The sequence below is a fragment of the Ambystoma mexicanum genome, chromosome 7q, assembly GCF_040938575.1.
Source record: "Ambystoma mexicanum isolate Mex_15411 chromosome 7q, UKY_AmexF1_1, whole genome shotgun sequence".
Classification (NCBI taxonomy): Eukaryota; Metazoa; Chordata; class Amphibia; order Caudata; family Ambystomatidae; genus Ambystoma; species Ambystoma mexicanum.
The window spans coordinates 1132441594-1132464806 of record NC_090941.1 but is presented as its reverse complement, the minus strand read 5'-3'; the positions used below and the strand labels follow the sequence as shown (position 1 = coordinate 1132464806).

At 43.8% G+C, this 23213-nt stretch overlaps 1 protein-coding gene across 3 annotated transcripts in view; it reads right to left on the bottom strand.

Moving 5' to 3' along the window:
* Positions 1-462: 462 nt before the first annotated feature.
* LOC138528685 (zinc finger protein 850-like) overlaps positions 463-23213 on the bottom strand; it is a 148245-nt gene continuing 125494 nt past the window's right edge. For 2 of the 3 annotated variants that reach the window (XM_069640543.1, XM_069640542.1), the window contains exon 2: positions 463-5954. In XM_069640543.1, coding sequence (XP_069496644.1) covers positions 4074-5954 — 1881 coding nt within the window. In that variant the 3' untranslated portion in view covers positions 463-4073. The remainder of the gene's footprint in view (positions 5955-23213) is intronic. The other variant, XM_069640544.1, reaches the window with a different exon arrangement.

Genomic DNA, 23213 nt, shown 5'->3' with positions numbered 1-23213 from the left:
CAAGCTAATAGCTACAGGCTAGTAGCAACAGGCCAATAGCTACAGACTAGGAGCTACAGACGAATAGCCTTTCCAGATCCAAGATCTTGCATCGGTCATACTAAAGGAGCCAACTAGCTCGGCTATGACTAATAATATCACTACAAAATATCAAGCAGGTTCCCAGAAATGGCAGGGGACTAATATTAATGGAGCCATCATCATCAACCTAATAGCACAGACTAGTGTGACATTATGAGGCATGTAGGGCCCCTGGCAGCGCCCATTAACGCAATAGTAATAACATTTAAATAGTGGCTCATAATTAGTGGCCGGTGACTGGTGTCTATTAAGCAAAATCATATTCAAATTGTGATTCAATTTCAAAGGTAAAGGAGCATCACGCCGGCAATCAGTATAAGAGATATTCGATAGCACCTCTGGTGGGCTACAGCTCGTTTCTCCTGATGGAAAACATATATCTTCTTCTTTAAACTTTATTTTGGTTTTAAGTAACCATAAAATTGAAGAGCAGAAATAGAATGCATTGAATGAAAGACTGCAAAATCTTAACACTCACTGATACATTTATAAGGCAGAATAAGAGTGGTAAGACATGGGCCTCATTATGAGTTTGGTGGTATCTTGGTGGTAAACCCGCAGAGAAATCACCAAACGTATTTACTTTTACCGCCACTTGATCTGGTGGAATTACTGCCGGATTACAAATGGTGGTATGGTAGTGTTAGTCCCAATTTATGGAGTGCATATGACTCCAAGGGGATTTCAGCAGGATTACCACCAGCGCTAAATCCACCGGTGCAAAATCTGCCAACATTTGGCTGGAGGGTTTTCCTCCACCTTACCGCCAAACTCATAATGAGGCCCCATATGGTCCAATGGCTAATAGAACAGGTAATCACACAATTCATAAGTGGCTATAAAGCGAAAGAACATCACATTCTAGTATTCAAAAGACATTTAAATAGATGAATAATTAAAGCAACAATAAAACTAATGTCCCAGTTGAGGAACTATTTTCCATGTGTAATACACAATCAATCACACCAATCATTATATGTCATCACTAGAAAACTGCAGAGTCATATTCGATTGCGGTATTCAAGGTGCATTTAAATAGAAGCAAAAGGATTAGCAACAGCAGTGGAGAGGAAACTAACCATATAATAGTCTTCTATCAAGCTGCAACCAGGCACTGTAATTCATTCTTTCTTGGATGAGTCCACAATGGCTTATGGCAATGCCACAATTCTGCATCTTATCAACCAGGCCTCGGCCAAATAGGTTGAAATTGCAAAGATGGTATCTACGTCTTTCGATTTCTTGCACAGAGCTTCTGCCTCATTGGGAGACTGTATTCCTCTATTACTTAAATATAAGTTTACATTTTTGTTGCGCGCCCCTTTATCCCTATGGCACAGAAAGAGAAAATGTTGCAATCTTTCAATCGCTTCAGAAGAAGATGGACATCGATCTGACTGGTCCTTATTTCAAAAAGAGTTAAACAAGGTCTTTGGCAAAGTGCCCAATCAATATTTTATGTATAAGGTCCTTTTGACTAGATTGTCACTGAAGCACAGATGTGCTTGTGTGATATTTAAGTAGGAATAGTCTGTTGCCAGAGCCAAACACTTGTTGATGTTCTTCCCCATGGACCACTCTACATGTGCTTCGATGACAGTTTGTCTACTTTTCAGTGTTATCACAGATGGATTTAACCGCAACTCCCCCAGATGTACTCCGTGTAAGTGATCCCAGCAGATCTAACAGGGCTTCCTTATATATAATCAAAAGTGGATTGCTGGACCAAATGCGTAACAAGTAGAGTACTGGTTTCAATTGGATATGAAGCCCAATTGATGGTAGCCATGTTCTACATGTAGTGGGATATTTAGCGTGCTGGGGATGATGACTGTGAACAGCTTTTTTATAAAAGTGTTTTCAATCACACTCAATCTAGAGATGTTTCAGTGCCCCCACAATTCTGCACCAGGCATTGCCACTGGTAGGGCCTGCAGTTGATAGATTATCAAAGCCGAAAGGAGAATATTTTTACCATAAGATTCAGAATAGGTCACAATTGTGCTGCTCCTTGTCTTTAGGATTAGGTTGGCTATAGCAATATGGTTTTCATAATTCATGTTTCACCCAATCCCGATTCCGAGGTAATCAAAGAAAGCAACATCCTCGATTCTTGTTTCCCTTATAAATAGTTTCATGCAGGAACTAGATCTAGACTTTTCCCCACACCTCAGCAATTTGGTCTCATCTATGTTGTGTTAGCTGACAAAATGCTCTTTGAGTTTAATTTGGCCACTTGGGGTGCAGTAAATGAGGACACCATCACCCTCAAACATTTGCAATGGAATCTTTTCACCCCATGATGGAAATGTCAGATGTGTGTGTGAGAGGGTATATATCAGGCACCCAATTAAATAACACATTAAACAAGGTGGAGGCTAGAATTATCCAACACCTTTACCAACAGAAAAGGGGTTAGTGCATTACTGCGTCAGTATCCATGTGACTTCGGATTTCTAGTGCTGGAACTAGTTCATTTTTTTCTTCATGCAATCCTTGTCAAACCAGGACTCCCTCTTCAGTTGGATTGAGGACACTGCTTAGGATTTTTGGTAAAAAAGGGAGCAAGACTAGAAGTGACCCCTTCATATGAACTCCATATGACACTAAGATCAGGATGTTGAGCGTTAGAAATAATAATAAAAACGGGGATCAATTTATGAGAATTCAATGGAATAATATTCTTGAGGTCTTCCAATCTCAAACACCTATTATTCATTGAGGGACGTAACACATGGGCCGTCTCAAACAATATAAATTCAACCCACTCGAGGTCGACCAGAAGTTTGCGCCGGCCAGCTGTGTTCCAAGAGACCACATTCAGCTACTGCATAAGACCCCTCTCTTGTGTACATTCAATAGTATTGAATAGTATTACAAAAAACTGGCAAACAGGGAAGGGAATGCCAAACACTGATTCATGCGAAGAGTATCAGATCTGGGTTCGGCAAGCGGGGAGGCGGATGTCAAACACAGACTCATACAATGTTGAAGGGTATCAGTTCTGGGTTGGGCAAGGGTTTTTAGCAGCTGCAGCATGGATTAAATCAACTGGGGATCGACCTCTCCTCTCCATGTGAAGGTCTGCTGGAGGAATAGTGCAGAGGTCAATTGATAGAAGCCCCTATGCAAGTTCCTCATTACGAAAGGTCATTGTGATGTCATCTTGGCCACCTTCCCCTGGGACGTGAAAACCCCTACCTTCAATAGTATCAGACTTGATTTCCATTTTGCTCATCATGGTTCAGAATAGGGGTGGCAACAGTATTATCTGGATTAGGGTCTGCTATGCCAGTACACTGCGCCTTGACCAAATTAGTTATTGGATCAAAGCGATTGGACATTTTGATTCCTTCAGAGATAAGAAAAGGGACTTGCAAGGAGTCTTCCGCCTCCGATTGGCCAGTTGATGGTTGATTTTTGGATTATCTCTGGACCCTGCCTGGTGCAATGCAGCTCAACTGGAAGGACATAATTACACCCCCCACCCCCATTTGGTTAGACAGTCTCAGGGTTACAATAAGATTGCAGTTGAAGAATTATGTCATTTGGTGGTATCTTTAGATGGTTTTGATTTAGAAAAAGATCATTGGATATCATTGGATATTTTGTCCCGGGAGGATATCTCAGCGGCAATGTGCTCGCCTTGGAAGCAAAACGACACGAAGCAACACAGGTTCGATCCCCAGGTCCGCGGTTAGAAACCTCAGGATATTTAAGCTGTTATAAATACGCAACTAAGACAAAAAATAAAAACGCAATTACGCAACATTAAAAAAAAAAACAATTCCTGCAACAGTGCCTCAATGCCCATGGGCTGTGTGAGCGCTTAAAAAAATGCAAAATAAAATTGTGTTTGGTGGGTTTTCACAGAGTTCTTCCATGTTGTCCCCTTCGGTGCTTCTGACTGCTTAGCTGAAACTGAAACAGGAAGGTCTGATACAGGTGCTCCAGCTGGACCATTAATATTGTGTAAGAGGCCCTCAATCTCATTAAGTATGAATGATCTGATGCTTGACCAGATCTGAGCTATGAGTGAAGCTTTTCACACACATTGAGCACTGGTAGGGTCGCTCTCCAGTATGGATCTTCTGATGTCTGCGCAAGGCTGAGGGGTCACTAAAGCTTTTCTTGCATTCTGTGCATTGATAGGGCTTCTGTCCTGTATGGATCCTCTGATGATTGACCAGATCTGATCTCTGAGTGAAGCCTTTCTCGCACTCTGTACACTGGTAGGGTTTCTCTCCAGTGTGGGATCTCTTATGAGTCATCAGGCTTGATGCACGATTAAAGTGCTTACCACATTCTGTGCACCCATAGGGCTTCTCTCCAGTATGGATCCTTTGATGACTGCTCAGGGCTGAGGGGTCACTGAAGCTTGTCTTGCATTCTGTGCATTGATATGGCTTCACTCCTGTATGGATCCTTTGATGCAGGTGCAGATGTGATCTCTGAGTGAAACTTTTCTCACACACTGTACACTGGAAGGGTTTCTCTCCAGTGTGAGATCTCATATGAGTCATCAGGTTTGATGAGCAATAAAAGTGCTTACCACATTCTGTACACCCATAGGGCTTCTCTCCTGTATGGATCCTTTGATGCAGGTGCAGATGTGATCTCTGAGTGAAGCTTTTATCACACTCTGAACACTGGTATGGTCGCTCCCCAGTATGGATCCTCAAATGTTCGACCAGATCCAAGCTATAAGTGAAGCTTTTCTCACACTCTGTACACTGGTATGGCCGCACCCCAGTATGAATCCTCTGATGCTTGATCAGATTCGACTTATAAGTGAAGCTGTTCACACACTCTGAGCACTGGTATGGCCGCTCCCCAGTATGGATCCTTTGATGACTGCTCAAGGTTGATGGGGCACTGAAGCTTGTCTTGCATTCTGTGCATTGATAGGGCTTCTCTCCTGTATGGATCCTTTGATGCAGGTGCAGATGTGATCTCTGAGTGAAGCTTTTATCACACTCTGTACACTTGTAGGGTTTCTCTCCAGTGTGGGATCTCATATGAGTCATCAGGTTTGATGCACGATTAAAGTGCTTACCACATTCTGTACACCCATAGGGCTTCTGTCCTGTATGTATCCTCTGATGATTGACTAAATCTGAGCTATACGTGAAGCTTTTCTCACACTGTGAGCACTGGTAGGGCTTCTCTCCTGTATGGATCCTTTGATGACTGCTCAGGGCTGAGGGGTCACTGAAGGGTTTCTTGCATTCTGTGCATTGATAGGGCTTCTCTCCTGTATGGATTCTTTGATGCACGTGCAGATGTGATCTCTGAGTGAAGCTTTTATCACACTCTGTACACTGGTAGGGTTTCTCTCCAGTGTGGGATTTCATATGAGTCATCAGGTTTGATGCACGATTAAAGTGCTTACCACATTCTGTACACCCATAGGGCTTCAGTCCTGTATGGATTCTCTGATGATTGACAAGATCTGAGCTATACATGAAGCTTTTCACACACTCTGAGCACTGGTATGGCCGCTCCCCAGTATGGCTCTTCTGATGCCTGTATAGGTCTGACTTATCAGTGAAGCTTTGATCACACTCTGTACTCTGATATGGCTGCTCCCCAGCATGGATCCTCTGATGATTGACCAGATCTGAGCTAGAAGTGAAGCTTTTCTCACACTCTGTACACTGGTAGGGTTGCTCTCCAGTATGGATCTTCCGATGCAGGTTTAGATTTAAACCCTTAGTGAAGCTTTTCTGACACTCCGAGCACTTGTAAGGTCTTTCCTCTGTGTGGGTTCTCCAATGTCTTCGCAGGTGTGACGCCCAATTAAAGTGCATATCACATTCCGTGCACTCGTAGGACTTCTCCCCAGCAAGCATCGACTGATGGCTGCTCATTCTCTGTTGAAAGAAGCAGAGGTACACTTTATTATTTCATGTCATCGTACAGCCTAAAAATCATTAGTTCTAGCATAGAGCTGTTAATCCTCATTTTACCCCCTCTCACAAACTCACTGGGTGATCCTGTGAGAAGCCACGCTTGTGACCTACACCAATCAAGATAGAGACAGGAAAACATGTACTTGGGAGAATCCATCACAGACTTACAGGTACAATATTGAGCACAAGTCTAGTCGTATTTGCCCCCCATACTTGAACAGATGAGACCTGGGCATGAATTTCACTTTCACTGTTTCATGCAGTATTTTCCTAAAAGAAGATATTCACTGGGGAACAATCTAATTATCGCGGAGTTCGGTGCTGAGTTCCAGTCAGCCGAGTCAGTTCCATTGTGCAGACCGTTATTCTACTTTCTCCCTTCCTGAGAGGAGCTTCAGTGTCGGAAATCAGACTCTGTAACTTTAATTTTGTGGCCGGCCTACAAAAAAGAACTTGCGGCGCGGAGCACGGCGCGGAGTTCGGTGCTCAGTTCCAGTCAGCCCTGTCAGTTCCATTGTGCAGACCGTTATTCTACTTTCTCCCTTCCTGAGAGGAGCTGCAGCGTCGGAAATCAAACTCTGTAACTTTAATTTTGTGGCCAGCCTACAAAAAAATAACTTCCAGCGCGGAGCGTGGCGCGGAGTTCGGTGCTGAGTTCCAGTCAGCCCAGTCCGCCTCCGGGTGCCGCAGAACACGCAATGGATCCTCCTTCCAACGACTTTGAAGCGACATTAACGGGGGTCAGCCCACACACTCGCAACCGGATGTTGCAGCTGTGTGTAGCATTTGATGTGCCCCCGTCTAGTATTAAGCTCCGGGAGGCTGCTGTAAGCAGTGTCGGTTTTTCTGGCATTGCTTCTGTTGCTCCTGCTGAGCATCAAATCCCTGTCGAGCAATCAAGCAACATCGTCCCTGCAGCAAACACACCAGGTGATCGCTGTCGAAAAGCGGAAAACATTCATTGGGAGTAGCCATTGACCTAGATCTAGATCGGCCAAGTATAGAAATATCGACCCCGGTTTCCCTGTCTATCTCAATTGAACATCCGTTGAGGCAACATAAAAGTCAAGGTGAAAGTTTTTCCATGCTTGAAAAGCAAGCACAACAAGCTGAGAATAGTACACCGCCACCATCCACGGTGTACTTAGATGCGTCGGAGACAACCTTTTCCTTTGACATAACAGATGCAGACTTACTGCCAATAAGGTCGCCGTCTGACGATGTGCTGTGTTCTCCGGTCCCACACGTGAGTCTTGTTCAGTCACAGAACCAGTCGCGAGTAATAGAAGACCTTTTGAGTAACCGCAAAATATCTGAGAAGCTGAAAGCTGTTGAGTTAGCCCTCACGGCTCAAATTGATAACGAGGAAATGCATCAGCAACCGCTTCCACTGAAGTATCAGAAAGAGAAGGAATGTTTTAATACAAAGGATCTTGCCGACAATTCAAGAGCAATCATCACTGACAGAGAAACAATGCCATCAGATGAAAAGAAAAGAACTGGCGACGCAGAGTTGGCCAATGCACCCTTACAAAGGAGTAAGATAAGCTCTGCGGTAAACTTTGATGTGGCGGCCTGTGAAGCATGGCTCACTGAACGGCTAAAGGCTGACTTCATTTTAATGAGAGAGCGATTGAATGAAAGTTTTATCAACAAACAAGATATGAGATCCACTAATAGGCAAAACGTGAGTACCTTGACAAAAGAATCAACATGTGTTAACAACAAAGCTGTTTCACTACAGAACTCGTTGGTTACAGTGCAACCTATCAACTTAGATATTTCAGATGGTTGTCAAGAAACCGGCGGCAGCAAACTCGCAACACACACTGAAAAATGTGCAGAAGAACCAACGGCATCGGTGGGATCGCAAATGCCATGTTCTAGTGAAACTCAGCTGACAGCTATCAATCATCCAGAAGACACCTTAAACCCCAAAGGGAACATTTCCATAGCCGCAGGCATCCAGATTCACAACAACGTTTTAGCGGCCACCTCCATTGCACTAATGCTGTTTATGAAATTGCATGAATCTGTGAATGATGCCTTACGGGACCAGAACTCTGTTCTGGCTACTTTGAACAGCAAAGTGTCAGCCATGGAAAAATTAAATGAACATCTAGTCAATCAAGTTGAAGTGGAAGCAGCAACTTCAAGGCAATGGCACTCGCGCCTCAATGAAATAACTAAGCGAGAGGCCCATGAAAAAACTTGACCTTTCCGAAGCCAATGTCAGATGCACAAAGTGGATCAGGCACCATGTAGCGGTACAGCCTTTAGGCTGCCATGAGAGAACCACCTGCACCTGCAATCAACGTAGCAACAACGCAGGATTGGTCAATCAAACAAGAATTCCACTGGAACAATTCACAATTGGTAGTCCCGCAAACGAACTAATGACCCCAAAAGTGGTTCAGAAAGGCAAGAAGATCAGCAAATCGACAACCATAACCAATGAGGAAGGAGCCCCTGTAAAAGCTCCAATAACGATGGGGAGCGAGGCAGCTACAGCTGCGAGGGCTAATACTCTACCTGAAATGCAAATGGAAGATGCTGTTACTAAGAAGGCACCAATCGTGCAGAAAATTAGGTCAACTAATGAAGAAGAGTCTGTACCTCAGCCGAAGCAAAAGAGCCACGCCACATCAGATGAACAAATTGCTTCATTTGGGATGTTTTCTGGCCCGGCCAAATCAATTAAACCAACACCTGCAAAGAAAGCGCTGCAAAAGGTCAAACCATCTAAAGCAGCACAAACCAAGAGCAAGGGCCCGGCCTCCAAACGCCCTCGCACAAATGGTGCAAAAAAGTTTATACAAAACTTAACGACGCCCCCTCGACAAGAAAGTGTGAAAAGCAGCAAGGTGGCAATTCTAACAGAGAAACAAAGTAAGGATAAAAATCCTTCTTTAACTCTTCCTAAGGCAATAGTGGAAACTCGACACCCTGCCGCAAAGTGTGCCCAAGAATATACTATGTCTTCTGACGATCCTGCTACAAATGACTCTATAGATTTATGTGATCTTTCAACTTATACAATCGACGAGGATGATGACCCCGAAAGTATGACTGCTGCGGGTGACGACCGGTAAATACCTAGCGAAGAAAATCCAGTCAATGACTCTATAAGAAAAATCATGTGGCGTAGTCGTTAACCGCAGAGGCAAACAGAATTGCGACCCGCAGCCAGTGAGAAGAGACAACCCACCACTGCCGATGCTCGACCAGGTGCAAGTAGTAAAATGCACACAGCATTAGTAAATGCTCCCTTAAAGTTTAATCCAAAATGCACAACTGCACAATCACAAAAACAAAAGCAACAAAGACCTAGCGAAAGGATTGAGTCGCAAGTGCTAGCAAAAGCCAGATGGTGGGAACTGGAACTGGAAAACATTCTAGAAGACAACAATGAAGTAAACTTAAACAGAGCCAATGTAATGAGGCTGCTGCATTATGTCCCAGCACTACGCAACATAAGATCAGATGACATAGCAATTGTCGAATATAAATCAGAAGTAAGATCAGACTGGGTATCTACATATGAAGTCAAAGAATTTAGCTAGACCACTCTTAAAGGCTAAGGAAGACCTATTGTTTTTCGGTTTTGATCTCACGGCATCTGATGATCAACAATCTGCTACTGATGGTTCAAATGAGAAAAAGCAGAAGGAATCCTCAAATAATATCAAAAGAGACGTTCTGTGGAAACAGATGAAACAACAATCTGTCCACCCCATTGAAACACAAAATTCGGAGACGCATGTTTAGGATCACGCAGGGTCAAGAAGCATGACCCAACTACTAACATACTGGAACACCCGTGAATTTGTTCACCTATTTCAAGATGGCTGTACACAGGACATAAAAAGCACCTTCATTTGCTTACAAGAAACGTGGCTACGTGAGTTGCCATCATGCGACGGCTACGCGTTATTCTTAAATGCGGCGAGCAAAAATATGTTCGGACGTCCATTTTCGGGCCTTTTAACTATGGTCAAGAATTCTTCCGGATGGGAAGTGTTAAACATCCGAAATCCAAACTTGTTCGTCCAGGCACTAACTCTCCAAGCCTCAGTAGACGCCCAGGATGATAAATCCCTTAAACAACAACTACTGCTAATAAACACATATTGGAATCCTGTGATGCTCTCGGAGTCGGTCTTTTTAGACTCAGTAATAAAGCAAATAGACAACTGCCACGCATCCTTTGTCGATCCATTTATATTAGTGTGTGGAGATCTAAATTACAAATCAAAAAGGCGAAATCCATGTGAGATGCTCAAAATTCCATCGGATTTTGCAGATCGAGGTACTAAATGGGAATACCAACTAATGTTGCAACATTGTGTAATGTTGAACGGCTCTACCTGCGGCGATGTTCCTGCCGTATGATACGTGGCATCAAGGTGAATCCTCAAAAACCCTTGATTATATTTGGGTTTCAGAAAATCTACATCCTCACATTACAAATCTTTCGATAAATAGGTCAATTAAAAGCGATCATGAGCCGTTAGTGCCATCGTGGGAGAATCCATATAAAAATCGGCTGCTAAGCTATACTTTCTCACTAAGCATTAATAATGCTCAAAATCGTCTGCGAATAAATAGAGAGCAGATTAACAATTTGACTAATTACTATACTCAAATACATAAGTTGAACACGCAAGTGGAACACGTATCTTTACTAAAGCAATTCACTAGCACAGATAAGTCAAAGGGAAGAATCATCTCTAACAAGTATCCATTCAGCCCAATATTATGTGATGCAAAGAAATTGCTGCAAAAAGATCTGAATCAGTTAAAGAAGGCCGGCAGAAAAAATCTAAAGCTGTTGATGATGAAAAGACGACAACGATACCGCAATTGGCTGAAATCATTTAATAGCATACGAGCACAGGAACAAGCCAAAATGATGCTTCGCTTACTAATTCAAAAAGATAGTCGTAACATCTGGCAAATCATAAATTCTGGCAAGTTAAAGCAGATGAGTTCACTATCAAACGGAGTGAATGCTGCTAGCTGGGTAAAGCATTACACGGCAGTCTTTAACAACCATGATGTCAACAAGCTATCTGATCCTATAATAGAGACGAGCAGTTGCAATGTTAATGAAACAGTTGAGGATATTGAATTCGTTATTCAGAAACTGACGACTTTGCGAGCCGCATCGTGAATTCAGGACCAGATGGCATTTCAAATCACATGCTAAAAGCAAACAACGAAAACTGGGCACAATTTATTAAAGTATTATTCGATCACATAGCCTCGACAAAGAAGATCCCTGTTTTATGGACTAGCGCTTTGGTTGTCCCTGTTTTCAAAAAGGGAAGCTGTGACGACCCCGAGAATTACCGACCCTTTGCATTGTTAGGCACCATGGAGAAAATATTTGCCACCTTTCTCCCAAAAGAAATTGCTATATGGGCCGAAGGTGCACAGTTATCTGATGAAAGACAGACAGGATTCACCAAAGGAGTTGGAGTGGAATTAAATCTAATGCTATTAAACGTGGCCAAATTGAATGCTATAAAACAGAAGAAAAGATTGTTTTTGGCCTTTGTCGACTTAAAACAAGCATTCAACAGCATTAACTCCTTTGGAAAAAACTAAAGAACTGGGGTTGCCCAAATCAGCTTTTGGCTCCACTAATGGCACTATATGCAGAAACTAGCATTCGAGTGCGCTTAAATGCAGAAGGTGATTCATCGGAAGAAATACAAACCACAAAGGGAGTGAAACAAGGCTGTCTCCTGGCTGCCTTACTATTTAAACTCTTTATAGCAGATCTTCCGGCAGCACTGGCACAAACAAGGTCCTTCCCCCCAAAAGTCAACGTAAATCACCTAAGCCATGTAATTTATGCAGATGATGTGGTACTATTAGATAGCACCGAAATTGGCCTTCAAAGATTGCTGTCATCTCTACAAATATATCTATCAGATAATCAGTTGGCCATAAACGTGAAGAGGTCGCAAGTCATTGCATTAGGACCAAAAACAAATACGAAGAACAAGGTATTCACGTGGAAAGTGAATAATGAATCTCTGTCCAAATCAGATACAATTCGCTACTTGGGGGTCGCATTTAACATCTCGATAAGAGAGTGGAGCTGGACAAATGAAGCTTCTTCTCGAATGAGAATCCTTTCATTACAAGGAGCCAAACGTCATGCACAATATGGCAAGTTTTCACTACAGCCTGTAATTACCTTTTATACTCAAAAAGTGACTCCAATAGTATGTTTTGGCAGTGAGACAGGCTGGAATATTGATGCCAAATTTTGGACACAACTGGAAGGCAAATTTTGGCAAAAAGTACTTAAATTACCACAATGTGCCTCAATGGTGGCAATTCGACATGAGTTGGGACTCAACTCCTTATACTCCCTAGTGCTGTGGAAATCAATGACATTGCTCCGTAAAATGAGATTAACACCAGGAGCAAAACCTTATCGGATTTTAAGTAACAAAAGCAAAGACCCATCAGCCTCCCTGCTAAATAGCTGGGAAGCAAAATTATTGTCAATTCTAGCAGCAGCGGATGTAAACATGTCATTGGTGTTACATATTCCACAACTGGCGAAAGACAAGTTCAGTCAATGGAATTGGATTATCAATACTGATAAAAGAGCATCATTGTCGTTAGCCTTAGACTTGGGAATGTCTTCGCAAAAAGTAGGCGAACTACCAAAGTATCTCACCAAATTTCCATCGCAATATCACCGAAACGTAACCTTTATCACACACATGAAATTCTGATGAAAAGAAATTACCCGGCGACAAAGAGTGACATCTGTCGTTTTTGTCAGACAGAGACAGAATCAATAAAACACTTGATAATTGAATGCTCTAATATCGGCAACCAGTGCTCATTGCATTTGGCTTGCTTTGCTACAAAGAACAGAAACATGGTTGAATGGTGGAGTTATGTGATATTGGGGATAAATACCCACCTAACCTGTGCTATTATTAACTTTGTCAATATGATCATACCACGGCCAGCTGAGTTGGTTGACACTTGTCCTTGAGGACACATATATAAATGTGATGTACAGGTTAAAGAAAAACAAGAAATGAGAAACAGACGATTGTGACTCTTTTGATTACAGGAGAGGATAAGGACCATATGTTGTATCAAAGAGGAAATGAGCGAAAGTGGTTTCCGTTTATGTCTGTTTTTCTTTTTCTTTTCTTTTCTTTTCTTGGGAGTCATAATGTAACGAAGAAAGTGCATGACAAAAAGTTTGTTTTCTTTATCAAACTAAGGTCAATATAAAATAAAAAAAATTATAAATGAGTAGCTATTGACGATGGGACTAATTTTCAATATAGAGGTTCTGAGTGAAATCTGATAGACAATAAAAGTAGAGCTTGAGTCTATGATGCCATTAAGTAACTGGAGATGGAATATATCCCATGACGGATAGCTGCCCAATAGTAATGTTATGTCGTCTGTGCAGTGGCATATTTAGGATTTCAGCTGACCTAGGCGCAACAAAGTGCTTGCGCCCCTGCTTTACTGCGCCCCATTTACCAGAATACACCCCTTCACAAGACTCCTCCTCCTTCAGCTCTGATCACCTTAAAAGATATAGAAGGATGAATAAAATTGAAGTGGAAAAGAACAAGTTACCCCCTTTGCTTTTTAGGGGTTTCAATTAAGTGATATATAGCTGGGATTTCAGCCTGTATTCAGCACTTAGACTAAACCACATTCACCTTATTTCCCTGCACTTGCTGGAAGGTTCGATTAGTGCTGAATATTTGACTTTCAATTCTTAAAATCATTGTTCAGAATGTGCACTCACTGAGTCACCGTCACAGTACACTAGCCCATTGGCCTCTGGTAATTGATTCCTGGCGAGTTAGCAATCGGGTACTCTCTGTGTATGTATAGAATTGCAGTGACAAGTGCATTTTTATGGATGGCTAGCAGTTTGCAACTTGAAGCGTTTCCCCCTGCTTAAAATAATCTCAATTTTGCAGACCTGACTGACCTTCACATGATACCCTTGCCCTCCATTTAACACCCCTGCAACCCCCGACCCCCATTGCCACAACTAAGAAGAGCGGGGGACACCCCCACAACCCCTGCTTTCCTTAGTCGCAGTAATGGGGGGTCAGCATTTATTTTATGCACAAAGGTTGCCATATTTGTAGCAGGAGACCATATGTGGTTGCAGTACTGGTATGATTCCGAAAGTTAGGGGAGCTGGGAGCGATTTAGCTCCTGATCCTAGGCTAGGAGGGCCTGGTTAGCTTAAAACCAACAGCCAGGGCCTTAAGCTCACTGGGAGCTAGCTGTGGCTGAACCCCGGCAGGCTCTGAAAGTTGTGTTTGAGACAGTGCCCTTCCAGGGCCCCTGAAGTCTCCTGCTAACTCCAGCCCACCAGGCTGGTAATAGGAAATGCTTGTTTTGTAAACTATGAAGCTCTCACGTGTAAGCGAGAGCTTCAGGCTTTAGAAAAAACCTGGCCTTTTCATGCCGCCCTCGCTGCATCTCTAATGAAAGAGGTGTGTGGTGGGGTCAGCAACACAATCATAAAAGCAAGGCTTTTTTTTAAAGCCTGAAGCTGGCACATGCAAGCGAGAACTTCAGGCTTTACACACACAAAAAAGCCTAGCTTTTTGTTGCTTCTCCGACCCCCTGCCAAATAACCCTTTCTTTAGAGATGCAGGGATCAACACCCTCAATAGCTTATATAAACAGATTGTACCCTACAATTGTATATGACGTTGACTCGCGAATGGTACATATAGATAATTGGAAAGACAGCCTGGAATGTATCAGGTTTTAGGAAAGAGGTAACCAGACCACCCTGCGGCATGAATGCATGAATAAGGAATTGTAAACATCGGAAAGAGGTACCAAAGCCCTCTGGTAGAGCTCGCTGGAGGAAGGAGTGGGTTTCTGTGGATCGAATAGGAAGACGTGGAAAGGGCGGGTGTCACGATAGTAAAACTAAGATCAAAAACTAATCCAGTGTTGAGTTGGAGCCAGGCTGAAATACTGAAAAGGGTCACTCCCCAGAGTGACCAGCTGTGTGTAAATGCGGAAGACCTACGCAGTGTGATGTGAAATACAGAACAAATGCAGCTTGCTGGCGAGAGCCACCAGGGAAGATGTAGACGTAAGAATAGAAGGGGAGGTGGGAGCAAGTGGAAATCCATTACAGTACAGAAAAACACACACCTAAGGGCAGGAAGAGGGAAACGATTGCAAATGGTCCAAATGATGTGGAGGTAATTTACAGGAGAAACTCAAGTACCTTGGAAGGTGACCCCTCACAAGATCACCAAAATACTGAGTTGGTTGAAGCATCAAAAGGGTTCCAACTAAACAAGTCGATACAGCAGAGCATGCATGTCTATGAATAGAATAATCAGAGGAGATCAGTGGCAGACAGGGCTGCAGTCAACAAAGCAAGACTATCTCCTCTTACCTGACCATCCCCCGATGGATTCTGCATAGTGCAGAAAAGATGTAGGGAGGAGCAATCCATGCAAGGACATATGAAGGCATAAAAAGGGGAAGCAATAGGCAAAGGGCCCCCCGCCCTTAAGAGCAAAGATCCCAGCCACATAAAGCTCCCTGCAAGACGAAACCCCACAGGACAATGGGAAGACACCCCATCCTCACTTTACAGAGTCTTCCACAGAAGTATGAAAACCACAACCACTCAACCCCCAGCCCACCCAAGAACCTCTTCAATGCAGTATCATAACCCCTCTGGAAACTCCTGCAATCCACTTCCAATCTCCTAAACTAAACCCTGCAAATCTCTGTCACTAACCCAACAGGGAGTGCCTCCAAGGTATCTCCAGGGCAGAGGACTTCTGACATGCCTCCACTCTTAACTTCCTGACACCTAGGATGACCATGAAGCACAAAGGCCCACGAATGTCAACGCTGTCAGTGTCGTCACTCAATTCGAACAGGAAATACTTTTCATCACCTGAATCTTCTTGATTTGAGGTAGCCCCCTTGTTTCTCCCTTTCTTCTTTCTTGGGGATCTTTTCTTCTTGAAGAGATACAGCCTACCTTGAAGGGAAGCCACTATGCCTGCCTTGTGCACTGGCAAGCTAGTGGCCCCGTCCCCGAGGTACCCAGGTAGGGGAAAAGCCTGTGAAGGCAAATAAAAACCAGGAGATATTGAGTAGATGAGATCTCCAATCCACCTACTAGAGGACTTTGAGAAATTCCAAGGTAGTCCACAGGAAGAGATCCGCTACGAGTCCAAAATAGCAAGGAGCGACAAGGGAGCCGGTGAAACACAGGACTGAATGAGAGCCACACGGAGGAGGGGCAAAGCAAGGGGAGAACCGCAGCTTGAGACTCGGAGAACTGCAGTATGAGACTCTGAAAAGCAGCCGTGGAAACAGTACAAACCAGCCCGGGGGTTGAGCCAGTAAGCGGACAGCGGAGGCGAGGGAGAGAGAAGCCTGAAGCTGGCACATGCAAGCGAGAACCTCAGGCTATACACACACAAAAAAGCCTAGCTTTTTGCTGCTTCTCGGACCCCCTGCCAAGTAACCCTTTCTTTAGAGATGCAGGGACCTGTTACTTGCCTAGCAAGCGGCAAGTAACAGGGGCAGGAAAGGGGGGAAAGGCAAAGGGAGGAAGCCAGGACAAGACTGTGCAAAAGGAAGAGCGAAGGGACATAGACAGAAGGGCTGCTCCAGGATGAAGAGAACCATCTCACAGAAGGACGATGCCACCATATGCAGAAGAGCTGCTCCATGATGAAGAGGACCAGCTCACAGAAGGACGATGCCATGATATGCAGAAGAGCTGCTCCAGGATGAAGAACAAATTACAGAAGGATGATGCCATGATATGCAGAAGGGCTGCTCCAGGATGAAGGCACAGAAAGGGACTGCATCATGAATCAGCGTCTCTATGCTGGTTATGTGCAGGGAGCTCTCCACAGAACTGATCATGTGCCCTTACAGAAGAACACTCCTTTGTACATGCCCAATACAATAAACAAAGGTCCTCCATTTTGCTATGTTTGCATCTGATAGTCTTTCTTCCAAGCACTTCCAGAGTAGCAGCTGGCCTGTGCAGTACTCAGCCTTTCAGTCCAGTGTTCCATCTGTGTTCTGCTCTATGCGCTAGGCACCAATGCGCCACTCTTCCGTCACTTCTCTGATCTCCATGTTGCTCATGTCACAGGCCACTCTCTGCTACAGAGGTAGGCAGCACCCGTGACACAACCTTAACCTTCAGCCATGATATCATTCAACCAATGTAGAATCATGGCTCACACTACACTGTTGTAAGGGGGCTTAGCCCTTGCCTCTGCAGCATTGAGTTCCGGTGTGCAAAACCAATATGAGTGAATTAACGCCACTTTTCCCGCTCTGCCATATTACAGGTAGGGTTCTGGTCCCGCTCTGCCATATTACAGGTAGGGTCCTGGTCCCGCTCCGCCATATTACAGGTAGGGTCCTGGAATTACTGCCACTTTTCCCGCTCCGCCATATTACAGGTAGGGTCCTGGTCCCACTCCGCCATATTACAGGTAGGGTCCTGGAATTACTGTCACTTTTCCCGCTCCGCCATATTACAGGTAGGGTCCTGGAGTTGAGTATTTACCTTCAGCAAAATGCTGGAGGTAAATCCTCCAACTCTCGGTCAAATAATCGGCAAAATTGGCGAAATTACATTGCATTACTCATGAAAATTGCAATATATGTAAAATCCACTTCAGAGTGGGCCAAGCACTTACTCCGCCCTGGAATTCCTATGGATGTAGTTATTAATCGGAATCTGACAAACATTTTGTCTCATGCAATCAGAGCAGACCATTGGATCTCATCAGGGGGGAAAGGAAACCTGGTGGAGAAGCAAACCAGAGATTCTTGGCTGGGGAGTAAACCAGGTCAATCAGGCCTGGGCAGCTCATAATCACTTGTCGGATTGTTTCTACTTTCGCTGGATCCGAACAAAACCTGCAGGCGTTGGATTGGTTTGTGCCTCGGATTGCCTTAATCTCATTTGTTTCCATCAAATTGAAACCTATTTGCCTGAAAGTTCCTCTATGTGATCTATTTGGAAACTTTAAGAGGTATGGACATACTTGGTTCAGTTTTGTGTGTACAGTTGATATGTCTCTAACGAGTATGCAGGCTTCAGCCCTATCTAAGGTAGTTATCCAGTCCAGCTCTAGAAATGTTCTTTTCACCCTCAAGGGTTCGTTCTTAAATCGTCTTCTGAGCAACCTAGATTGTTTATTTTTGTTGTTGCTGACCCATTGCTTCAGCTGGTATCAGAATCCTTTCATTATCTCTTGGTTTATGATGCTCAGTACCAGCGGGGGATTCAGCAGAATAATTTAGCGAAAAAGGGCCAGGCTTTCCCATTGGACAAATGCCTGAAGAGATGTACTCAGTTCTCTGCAAATCATTTTCATCAGAGTTGACTTCGGCAAAGTTAAGAATCCTTTTCCAGATAATGGCCTCCAGACAGGGCCATATCTTCTCAGGTATGGCCAGAGTTGCCTCCATGCCGTATGTAAGTGAGGGCACCACCTTTCCCTTATAGAAATGTAATGCCGCTACCAAAGAGAAGTGCCCACATTTCATGTCCATAAGCTTGGCTTGGGTGGCCAGTGTCTTTGCTCTGTCCAAAAGAGATTCTTGCAAACAGCTGTTGTTTACCGTGTGCCAGGGTTCCGTTCAGTTCTTCCTCATCATGTCTTGCACCAGGTACACACAAGAGGAAACACTCCCCTGCCTCCAGCAAATCTGCCTGTATTCCTAAGAATTTGGGATTCAAACTAAGCACTCAGAAAACGCATTCATCGAGAAGCACGCGTTCCTTCAGAGAACGCTATGGGCTGCCATGAAAACGTTGGCTTCCATTGTATACGCGTATGCCTTCAAGATTACGGCGGCACGTATGCATGCAGTCAGCTGTTCGTTATATAAACCCTGCCCAGTCTGCACAGCGCTGCTTCTGAATTTGTTCTGAAAGCTCTACGTCTTGCTGTTACCTTGTTTTCCTGGTTTTCGATCCTCTGGTCCGTATTTCGACTTCCTTGCTTCGTCTCCTGATTTTGCTTTGACTTGTTTGCCTGGTGCCAACTCGGAACGCTTACCGGACTGCACCCACTTAAGCCCGCTACACATAGCCTGCCTGTTGCCGACTCAGAACGCTTACTGGACTGCCCTTGCTTAAGTCTGCCACACTTTGCCTACCTGTTGCCGACTCGGAACGCTTACAGGACTGCACCCGCTTAAGCCCGCTACATGCTTATCCTGCTTGTTGCCAACTCGGAACGTTTACTGGACTGCACACGCTTAAAGCCCTCTACAACTCGCCTACATGTTGCCAACTCGGAACGTTTACTGGACTGCACACGCTTCAAGCCCTCTACAACTCGCCTACCTGCTGCCAACTCGGAACGCTTACCGGAATGCATACATTTACTGGATCATCACTAATCTGGAACTTTTCAACGGTTATTCACATCTTCGCTTCTTCTCCTGTCTAAAAACTCAAGGGTCATTAGCGCAACGGCGCAAGGATCGAAATAGTGTGTTTAGGCGTCCTCGTGCCGGCGGGATTAGTCAACAAGACGTTTGTGCTCCGGGATTACACCTACATTGATGCAATCCTCTCTTCAGAAACACTCCAAGACAACTAACATCCTTCTATCGGTAAGCTAAATACTGTTTGAGTCTTTTGCTCTTCCCTATCTTGTTTGTCCCCAGTAAAAGCTACCTCTGATTTTCCCAGGGTACTCCTCATCCTAGCTTGGAAAACCTTAGTCATATCTCTCATTCTTCACTAGTGAGTAACGGCTATTATTCTCGCCTAGTTCCGCCACTGCCTTAAACTGTGCATTAATCCTTGTTTTTTTCTTTTGAAGCCAGCTGTGTGGGTACCAGGGTGTACCAAATATTTTCGGTCCTTAATCTGTCCTTTTGTACTCTTGAGGGGTATATTGTCAGAAAGACTCAATTGCTTCACGACGTGTCAAGCCACCATTTCTGAGTTTAGCCCTTGGCCCTAACACCGTGATTCCCAAGTACTTCAATATCGCTACCTTTTCTATTGCATTTGTCCCCAACGTCCAAGTAAAGGGTTCTTTTTCCGAAGTCCTTTTGCTGCGAATGCTGGAAGTACATTATTTTTGTTTTTCATTGGTTAATCTCGAGCTGGTTGAGGTTAACATATCGCTGTAAACTGTCCAACTGCCTTTGTAGACCTATTTTGGTTTGGTCTATTAAAATGAGGTTGTCTGCATATAGCATTCGCCTGATCTTCTCATCCCCGATTGTTGGTGGAAAGGTTCTCAGCTGAGGTTCAAATTCCTGAATATCCGATTTAAAGAAGTTGTAAATAGCCAGAGCCAAGGGACACCCTGCTTTACCCCTCGAGATGTAGGGATAGCGGAGGAGAATAGTCCAGCACAATTAAGATGAACTCTGATCTGTGTGTCAGTGTGGAGGGCAATTAGAGGCTCCATTACCTCACTAGGGCATTGTCTTTCCTCCAATTTTGCCCATAGCAGTTTACGGTTCACACAATCAAAGGCTTGGACAAGGTACACAAATGCGATAAATATCCTCCCCCTTCCTTGATGTGATCGGCTTTTGAGTATGCCGAGTAGCATGATGTTTACTGAGGTTCCAACTGATTTAACAAATCCAGTTTGGAAAGGATCTATTGCGTCTGCTGCCATTGTCCAATCCACAAATTTCACCAATAAAAAGGACCCAACATGTTTTCCTATCGCTTCAAGTAACGCAATAGGTCTAGAATTCTGTGGTTGGTCTTATCATGTAGATGGGAACTATTGTGGCTAGCTTCCATGGGTACAGAATTTTCCTTTGTATCGAAATGTTCTTGAAGACTGCTTGTATGAAGATCGACCATTCCTGCGGGTGTTCTAATAGCATTATGTTGGTGACTCCATCAGGACCAGGGGCTCTTGATCTGGTGAGTTTTTAATCTTCTCCCGGATATCTATCATCTCGTATTCACAATCCCACGGTTTATCTTCGTATCCAGGAATCCGTGGCAGGGTTTTTTATATCAACCTGTGATACAGAGATAGGAAGTACTTGTTGCGTCTCGTTGCAGACCTTTCTCTGTGTTTTAATTAAAGTCCTTAGACTTTTTCCACTTAGTGTTCTTAACCTATTTACTGAGTCTTGTTGGAGTAGATTGTGCCTATACGAGATAATCCAGGATTTATACTCTTTAATTGCTTTAAGGGCTTGACCCTTGAGGTCAGGATGATTAGACCTAGCTGCCATTCTCTTCAGACATCTCATTTGATCTCCTTTTTTTCCACTACAGTAGGATCGTAACTATGACAGCCGGTTTCTTTTATTGTGTTGTTTCCCAACTTCTTGGTACTGAAGGGTTCTAAGAGCGGTCTAAAATCGACCGTCCTCCATGGCTTTCCATCTCCTTCCTTTCCCTTGGTGTAGACTATCGTTAGGGCTACTATGTCTTTTGACTTGAGTCTCAATCGGTTCCCCTCGTTATTCACTTTTACCTCAGCCTTCATATGTTGACTGCAAGGTGATGTTTGAGTCATGCTCAATAAGTTGTCACTGTTTCCTGTTCTGATGACTTTGTAGGCTCTAATATACGGGAGTAGTTCAGTAGAGAAAAAGATATAATTTAGGTCAGCCATTTGATCCCCTCGTTCCCAAGCTGGAACAACCTCTTTCACACTTACCTCTTTCAGTTTAATTTGATGTAGATCTCTGGTTTTCATTAGTCTTGTTCATGATTTGGCCCTTTTCAGAGCTGTTGAATGTGACCTTTGATTGTTTCCTCTCTTCCTAGTCGATGGACAGATCACGTTAAAGTCACCGCAGATTATTATATGTGCATTGATATTATTTAGCAGGACAGCATCAATTATAGTTGTAATTAGTTTGAGGAAGTTAGCTTCTGTCACAGCCGAGGGTTCCAGTAGCAAGTAATTATAGCCATCTTTTTACTTCTGCTTTCAGTGCTGTTTTCTGGGGTGTTTGCCAATCCACAAGGTTAGCCAGACAGTAAAGGTCTGAGTGCAGGGTCTTTCGCGTGTTCATGCCGGATCCTGATCTTAAGGCTATCATTAGACATGAGAAAGGATGGCCTTTTTCACCTTTTGCAGCATTGGCTGTGATTACATCAAAATCATCCAAATGAGGGGTCTTCAACAGCCAAGTTTCTTGTAGGCATGGGATGTCATATGCTCCCAAGTTCACATCGCTAGGTCTTGTCAGGTGGGTAAATCCCCTGATGTTTCATGATGCCATGCTTATGCCTTGAGTTAAGTGTGATTCTGAAGGTAAAACAACTTTTCGAGTCGTCACTTCCTCATAGAACTTCTTCCAGGATGGCTATTCTTGTGCCCCTGATAGTGCTTCTTGTATCCAGGACCAGTCCTCCCCCTGTAACCCTTTGCATTCCGATTCAGATTCTTCATCGTTGGCTGGTGTCCATTTTTCGTGTTGTCTACTTCAAAGATGATGTATATATTGGTGCTCGGACCACATGGCTTCCTGGCAACTTGCAATGGGTCACGATATTTGGGTGGAGTTCCTAGGGTGTTAGATATGTTTTCTCTTGGAACTGGTGAGCTAGTTTTTTTCTCTTGAATGGCTCGCTCTCTTTTTAACTGGGCTTGTGACTCTTTTTGTCTGTCTGTTTACAGTCTGTTCGTGCACAAAGTGCAAGATCAAAGCCTACAGTGTGTAGATTCTCTATAGCTTCTCTCAACATTCCTTTGGCAATCGGTGCAGGTATGTGGAGGTATACGATGTCCGCTCTATGTTTTATTCCAAACTCGACAATCCTTATATCTTCATACTGTATTTGTCGTAAATATGGAACCGAGTGAAGGATCTGCATTACGGTGCTCCTATTTAGAATTAACTTATTTTGTTTCTCCAGCAGACATTCTAATTTGAATGTGCAATTATGTCTTTGATCTTTCCAATCTGAGGTAGAGCTTTTTCGATGGGTCTGTTTATCTCTATGCCCTTTTGAAGGTTTTTTCTCTCCTTTGCTCTTCTCTTCTCACTTCCTCTGCCTCAGTTTTAGACCTCCTTTTCCTGTTATCTGGCGAGGCCCTGTTCCTCTCTACCGATGTAGTCTGAGTCTGTGGGTTCCGATCTTTCCTATTCTCTTTTCTTTCTAAGTCTGTTTTGTTCTCTGATGTCCCTCTCTGCTGTACCTTGAGAGACTGACTTGACTTTAAGTTT